This window comes from Enoplosus armatus, chromosome 18 (assembly GCF_043641665.1).
Source record: "Enoplosus armatus isolate fEnoArm2 chromosome 18, fEnoArm2.hap1, whole genome shotgun sequence".
Classification (NCBI taxonomy): Eukaryota; Metazoa; Chordata; class Actinopteri; order Centrarchiformes; family Enoplosidae; genus Enoplosus; species Enoplosus armatus.
In genome coordinates, this window is record NC_092197.1 from 5,723,095 (window position 1) to 5,731,126 (window position 8,032).

Here is an 8,032-nt window from a genome sequence, read left to right on the forward strand (position 1 = left end):
AGTCCTTATTCCTCTCCTAATTCACAGTATACAGGTAGACAGGGCTGGAGGCAAAGTCTCCCACAAGTGCCATTTCCCAGCATCCTCCACTGAACTACACAACTACACCTATAACAGCCACTGTATTCTGGTGTCTGACAGTAGCAGCCATGATTGTAGTTCACATTAGATAACTATGGTGACCCACAACTCCATTTACTTTGGATAAATTCACTTACTGGAGGCACTCTCTGAAAACCACATGCGCTCAACATTTTACCCCTTAAATCTGCATGACCTGCCTTTGCTACAAGTGTTGTGTCTTCTGCGCCAAAAAAAAATAGCTTCTTTGGAAACCATGAGGTCTGCGACGTCATACCAAACATAGCAGCATAAAGCTAACCACAACCTGAGGCGACAGAAAGAGTGCAGATGTTAAAAGGACAAAACTGAAGTTAAAATACGGTTTTGTCATAAATTTAAATGATAAAAGCAGAATTTTGTCAAAAAAACATACCAAAACTATCTTGAATCATAACTACACTCAGAGTGTGAATATATATATTTTTTTGTATTTTTCTGTATGTGGAATGTGCAGAAAGCTAATGAAATTTGAAGTGTTCCCAATTATTGAAACATTAATGTAGAATTTTCTTAAAATGAAATGTATTGTTTATAGCGCACAGTAACCCATTTCAAATACATAAAGAAAAATACAGATACTTGTACTTTTAGGATATTGTTGCCTTTTCCCAACTAAAATTAACACCAAGAGTAAACTAAAACTAAAGTTTCAAAACTAAAATAATTGTCCATGAAAACTGAAACTGAAAAGCATAAAAAAATGGACATTATGGATTCAGTACTGACTGACTTTAAAACAAAATGTTTTCTATAATTTTAAGCCACAGAGGTTTTTATTCCTGATGTCCAGTAAAAGACTGATTTACAGCTGGGACACCTGGTGCAGGGGTGCAGCTATAACTTATGGGCCAATTCACCGGACACTGGCGACACTCCAGTTTTCGTTTTCTTTTTCATATCACCATGTGTCCCTTGGAAAAATAGCTACCCACATCTTGAAAGCCAACACACCTGCACATAGTTTAATTTACTGATCAATTATCCGACTCGTCCTTAACTAAACTTATAGGTTCCTGGTCAGACTCTGACAGCAGTTATTGGCAGTCGTAACTTTAACTGGTCATCCTTAGAAGAGACACATGCATGCATGTTTAAATGTTTAAAATTGACTGACATGTCTGTGAAACGCCTGCCACACACTGTATCTCACAGAGGGCTTTAAGGCAGCCAAACACAAATTTTAGTTTTAGTAAACACACATAGACCCACACACACAAACACATGAAGCATTACAGCTCAGCGTCAGCTTTTCAGTAGCCGGCAATCCTACCACAATTTCTTCAGAAAAGACAGTATAGATATACTTTTTCTTCGTAATGAGCACCGAGGAAGTGAGATCAGATCAAGCTAACATGAAACAGGGAAAATGTTCTGAGTCATGAACACTAGACAGTCAGTAAAACCAAAAGAGGAAGCTTTAAGGATCCACTGATACGCAGGGCAACAAACTGGGAGCTGTGGTTCTGACTATGCTAATGTAGGTATGAGAGCGCCTCTATGTGGTGGCTTCACAACACAGCAGCCTTCAGATCTTGCATGAGCCTCCACCTCCTCCTCCTCCTCCTCCTCCTTTCCCCTCACGCCTTGCCTGTCTCAGTGTGAACCCCTCCAACACTATAACACAGTGAACACTCTGAAAAACTAAAAGGGAAGAAGAAGAAGAAGAGGATTTTTACAAAGGAACTCTACTTCAGAGTTTATTACTCTGAATGAGTGTGGGTGACTGTGGGATACAGTTACAGTTTGTAACACCGCTTCTCCCACTTATGACGTTCCTATTTCTCCTGTATTTCTGTCGAGTACTCTTTGTTCCTACCTCCCCTTGGCATTTTCACTGTTTTGTTTTGTTTTGTTTTGTATTTGAATCTATATTTACTGTTTAGACTGTTGCTGAAACCTCTCTGTGATATCAAAATGAAAGAAAATTAACAAAAAAAACACCAAGTGTCTTAAAATATTGTATCGCCATTGTTTTTAATGCCAAGTACTACTTGTAAATGTTTGTGTATCAAATGTGGCCTCAAATGAAACTGAACTATATTATTATTATTATTATTATTATTATTAATATTATTTGAGCAATTATTTTAAACAAGTGCTGTAGACCACTGCTGTGAAAGTAGTCGATTCTGTTCATTGATATGTAATAAATATTTATGAAATTTGTCCTGTTTGGCTATTTTTTTATTGTTGTTTGAACTTTTTTTTCTATTTTTCTAATCATATATCTTACACAGGAAATGCTGAATACTGTACAGAGCTGCTGTTTAGGTGTGAGCAGCTCACACAGGTCGATGTTTTGAAGTACTGTTAAACGGCTGAAGAGGTGTTTGGTGCAACCAGGCGCTGCAATGCCCAGTTTAATGGTGTTAGTAAAATGTCTTTCTGCGGCCAGGATTTAAATAACAAAGAAGCAACGTCTTACTTCACCACTCCTCGCATCACCAGACACTGATTTTAAAAATTTACAGATAACTTTTCAGGCACTGGCGGGCCTATCCAGTGGTATTTGCTGTAATTATACAAAAACAAAACTGGAAAGTCAAAGGTCTTGCTAAGTACCACCTGTGCTGCCATTAAGGCTAATGAGGAGTTCAGGTGTGATTATGCAGGAGGACGCACAATTAGTTCTCTCTGAACTTTGAACCATGTGATTGTTAATTAGCAGTGGTGGAAAGTAGTTAAATACATTTACTCAAGTTATTATTGTTTTGTATTATTAGTCATTTACGGCTGTATATATATTCTTTTCAGGTTTTTACAGAATAAAACATGTTAAGTTTATAGAATGCAACACATTGTTGAAGATTAAACCAGTGGATCCCAACTTCAGCCTTTTTCCTTTGACAAAAAAAGCTGCTGATCCCTGTCACTAGTCATCTGTCACATTTTCTCTCCAAACTAAAAGGTTTTTATTTAAGTAACTGTTTTGAGGCTCAAAGAAGTAAACTATACATTTCAGAATATAGAGAATAGAAAGTCCAAAAAAGACAATACTATATGTATAAAAAAATACAATACAAATGCACATTTGCTTGCAAGAAACGTGTTGTTTTCACATCATCATTTGATACATTGTTTTGATAAACATATGAATGATAACCACTTTAAGTAAAGGCTCTGACTGCTTCTTCCACCACTGTTAGTTAGTGCGGATTGTGGCCACGAGGTGGCGATAAATAATGCTGTAACTGCACTTTTGGCTTAGTTTCTGACCTGTTAAAGTAAGTGCTGCCACTGGCTGCTCTCTCTTTTTTTTATTGAAGGAGGCAGAGGCGAGCCTACACCCACTGAACAATAGGCCACTCGATCCTACATACGGGGGCCAGCCAGGGGCAAAGAAAACAGAGCTTTTGTAAGAGTCACCATTTGATCTGGCATGAAAAAAGAAGGGAAAAGAGTCTTCATGTAGCACTACATTTACGATTACTTAACACATTTAACTACATCGTAGTCTGTGACTGTGTGTGTGTGTGTGTGTGTGTGTGTGTGTGTGTGTGAGTCAGGCCACGCAGCTCATTCACCCGGTGAGTATATGGCTGAAAACGAGAGTGACAAAGACAGGAAAAGTGAGGAGTATAGGAAAGAGGACATGTGCCTGGTTTCCTTTCACCCTGAAGGTATACAGGCAGGTTGAGACGACCACACCGCTGACGCATACACAGGATATAGACACACCCCTGTGTCCCTGGCATGTCGTTAGCTTTATGTTTCACCCAGAACATATGTTTTGTTAATGCTCATTTGCTCAAAGCAAAGGATTAGTCTTTTACAATCCTCCCACCTTCTCAGGGTTTGTTACATTTATTCTGTTTGGAATAAAAACTGCATAATCACGAAACTTTCCATCTCTGTAAATCCAAAGTTTAGTCATCACGGGTAGGAAAATCACTGGTAATGGGATCACTGGTGTGACGGCGCTCTGGTCTGTTTGCTCCTCTCTTGCAGGTTCTTATAATTGGTAGGCGGGACCATCCACCTAGGCTGACTGGGAACACCTGAGCCCAGTGCTACCAGTTACTATAAAAGCTGCCACCTTAGGCCTCTTGGCAAGACTCTCTCCATGTACTTTGTCTGGTTCCTTTAGCATTTTTACCCCCCACCAACCCACCAACACACTGTACTTCCCACACATCCACTCACTTACACTATTGACTTTACTGCCATCCACATCTCATATTTTTTGCAATTTAAGTTGTGCTTTTTCTAAATAAACCAGTTAATTTAAGTCCATTTTTTGGTGTCTGTCTGAGCCGGCCAAGACACTGGGAATACATCATCTAGGGGGCTGGGAAATTATTGCTTGGGGCCGAATACAAGTCACACAGGAATGAGAAATAACCAAGCCAAAGATGATAATATAAGGGAAAACATTTCACTCATAATGCAACAACGTTGACATGCAGGCCACACATGCTGTAATCATGTTCAGTATGAATACAGGACTGAGCGCTCTCCTGTCTGTCAGTACATCTATATGGCTTCACAGCACCCTCCCGGCCCCTCAGGATACGACCGTGAAAACAGCACAGCCAAAGGTCTTACATAACACATGGAGGAATGCTGGCGCTTTGCTGCAGACTTCTGGATCACCTCACTCTCACACACATACACACACACACACAAAGTGGGGCCCTGTCCCTGTTAACACCAGAGCACACTGTGTCTGCACGACCAGTCAACAGAATGATCTCTCTACTAAAATGATTGAATTAACGCACATTCAAGTGAACTTGGTTGCATGTATGAATTGTTTTATTGCCTACAAGACAAAATCACTGTATATATTGAATTGAATAATAAATTATTATTACTTAAAAACAGTCTCAAAATATGTTTTCACAGATAGCATTAAAATATTACATATCAGAGAACATCTTTCACAATTTGTTCTTTCTTTCTCTGCAGGTTGTTTGCGAGATTTATTCTCAGTCCAAACTCAGTTTTTAGGATTCCTTTCTTCTTCCTTAAAAAAGGACCTTGAGAGACAGTTTCACTCACTCAGTAAAAAAAAGAGCATCAAGCGGTATTAAACCTCTCAACACATTCTCAGTCATCATGCCAGGATCCAGTATGCTTTTGTTGAACGTAGCACACAAACAAATGTTAACACAACAGATGGAATATCCACACAGGAAAGATGAAGCCACGGAGAATACAACACCGCATGAATGGTGGTCTGTATTGTGTGTAAACACAAAAGGGGGCAGGGATGAACATACAGTGCAGTGATGGAAAATATTCCCAAGTGGCTCAAACTAAATGTCTACAACTGTCCGTCATCATGTCATTTCAACAAAACCTGGTTTAAAAAGACAAAAACAAGCAACAACCTTCATTTGCATCTTAAGTACAGTACAAGATGTCAACTTCAAATAACTTTTAAGACATTATCACAGTTCAACGTTGTAAATAAAACGATAAAAATACTGACAAAATCTCAGACAAAGGTGTAATCACACACCTTTATATTGCACTGTCACTGACATTCTTGTCTGTTATGTTCTCCCTCCCAGGAGGCCTCTCGGGTATCCTCCTCCTCCTACTTTTGCTTTTTTCGGACCCATTTCACAGATCATAATCGCCATCCTTCAAGCCAGAATACCACCTCCAGCTCAGTCCCTCATTTCTGGATATTTAGGCATACGCTGCGACTGCCATTAGGATCTGCACAGCCATGGAGACGCAAGGTATCTGTGCGACGGTGTAGGCCAGAGAGCGGGTTGGTGCTCGCAGGGCAAACAGGTAGGCAATGCTGTGCAGCACACGGCCCATGAAGAAGACCAGGAAGTGAAGGCGGGCCACGGCCAGTGAAGGTCCAGTCATGGAGTAGATAGCACCCAGGAAGAGGAAGGGGAGGATGTTCTCAATGTCGTTAATATGAGCTCTGTAGGAGGGAAAAGTCACACACATATAAATGTGAGTTCATACACACACAGACAGACAGACATACGTTTTCAATAGTTTGTAATGTTGTGACTTAGCTACCTGTGATGCAGTGAGGTGATGACATAGTTTAAGTGTTCCTCACTCATTTCAGTGACTCATTCAAAATCTGGATTATATTATGGTTTTCTCTTCCCGGAGGCTGAGAAATCCTTGTTTACCTAACACTGTGGATTCTGTAATGTCTCAGAAAGGTGACTCGTCTATTTAATTCAGTCTGACCTTCATATCTCAGTTGCATCACCAGACAACGGCAGTGACTTTCTCCTGTTGGCTGTCCAGTCTCACTACTTATCAGCTACACTAATTCCCTGCTTCCTCTCCACCCACTGGGCTCAACTTTTCAGTAATATTATTCTAAGAAACCGGCCCGGTTAAAAGTTCAGGCAGAAACAGCTCATAAAAACAATGATGCTTGCAGACTAATTGATCATGTCATGTTGTAGCAACTCACAAACATTAGTTAATCATATAATATATCGGGTTTACAGCTGTCTGCCAATGCAGGGTTGTTTCCCGTCACAAGTTCATGGATGATCCAGGAAAACAGAAGGAAAAGTTTTTACAATAGTAGAAAAAACATCTGCTGTCACGGATCATTTTCTGACAAGTTAAAACGAAGCAGTGAAGCACGTCTCCTACGGGCTGCCAACTCCTGCTGAAAATCAATGGAGGAAATCACATGATCTCACTGACTCGCATCTAAATGGAAAACTTTCCCGGTTCTTAGATAACTAATGGAAAATCAACATTGGCGGGAAATATCAAAGTGAGATTAGTTCGTCTTATTGGGTTTTTATTATTTGGCACATACAGGTCTATAAGATGCAAAGTGCCAAGCCACAGAAACCCAAGAAGCTTCTACAAAAACCTGTGAACACTCAATATTTAACCTTTTAACTTTTGAACGTAACCTGTTACTAATCAGACACACAGCGACTTAGAACGGCATTATAGAAACTGCAGGAAGTGTGCAGGACGCATGATGCCATCAGTGGTGTAGAGCAACTAAATACATTTACTCAAGTACTGTAAGTGCAAATTTGAGGTACTTTTTTAGGGTATTTGTACTTGAGTATTTTCATTTCATGCCACTTTGAATTTCTACTCCGCTACAAGTCAGAGGTAAATATAGTACTTTTTACTCCACTACATTTATTTATGGTTTAATTTTACATTTGATGAGCTTAAATATGATGCATTGTCATAGATTCACCTACCCAACAATATATAAAATATTTAAAACTAGTAACTTGTACTACTAAAATGCTACTTTCCAATGTAGTATAACACTTGCAGGCCAGTTGAATACTACACTTTATGATTTTAAGTACATTTTGTTGACATATTTTTTACTTAAGTAACATTTTCTAAGTAGGACTTTTACTTGTAGTTGAGTATTTCTAACAGTATGGTAGTAGTACTTTTTACTCAAATAGTGAATCTGAATACTTCCTCCACTACTGGATGCTCAGTAACAGTGATAATTGCAAAATACCAGTTGGTAATGATTGTAGTCTCGGTTTTTACAAAGTAAAAGTAAATGAGTATCAAAGTAAAAGCATGCCGTGACAGTGTCAAACTCTCTGCTCTCTTACCTCCGGCATCTTTCCACATATGGATCCTGTCTGTGATACTGTAAACCTCCGTGTCTCAGCGCGTCCTCCGGGTTAGCAAAAACCTTTCAGGGAAGAAAAAAAGAACAGGATCAGTGAAAGTTCCCGGAGCAGAGATTATGTTGCTTTCCTGCGCTTCTCTCTGATTCATCGTCACTCACCTTTTTACGCAGCCTCACTTGTCCCGTTATTATCGCCACAGTGTACATTTTTATCACCAGAAGCACGCCGTAGAAAACAAAACAGGAGAAAACTTCATTTCTTATCATGGCTGCCATGGTTCGTTTCAATTATCCAAAGCGGGGCTGTATTGAAATCGAAGAGGAGCTCTGCGGTCGGTTCGTGCG

The 8,032-nt window shown here is 39.6% G+C and overlaps 1 protein-coding gene across 1 annotated transcript; it reads right to left on the minus strand.

Moving 5' to 3' along the window:
• Positions 1-4,873: 4,873 nt before the first annotated feature.
• ptges (prostaglandin E synthase) lies at positions 4,874-8,032 on the minus strand. The gene is made up of 3 exons (XM_070924604.1): positions 7,847-8,032; positions 7,668-7,750; positions 4,874-6,010 (listed from the first exon to the last, which is right to left on the minus strand). The coding sequence occupies exons 1-3, from the start codon at positions 7,961-7,963 to the stop codon at positions 5,761-5,763; spliced, it is 450 nt and encodes a 149-aa protein (XP_070780705.1). The 5' UTR covers positions 7,964-8,032; the 3' UTR covers positions 4,874-5,760.

What these genes read in the sequence shown, in the direction of transcription:
- ptges (XM_070924604.1), bottom strand. Translation starts at nt 7,963, where the DNA reads ATGGCAGCCATGATAAGAAATGAAGTTTTCTCCTGTTTTGTTTTCTAC. An exon ending in AAGTGAGGCTGCGTAAAAAG is followed by an intron (nt 7,751 to 7,846) that starts GTGAGTGACGAT and finishes CTTCCCTGAAAG; the next exon opens with GTTTTTGCTAACCCGGAGGA. An exon ending in TATGTGGAAAGATGCCGGAG is followed by an intron (nt 6,011 to 7,667) that starts GTAAGAGAGCAG and finishes TCCCTCCTACAG; the next exon opens with AGCTCATATTAACGACATTG.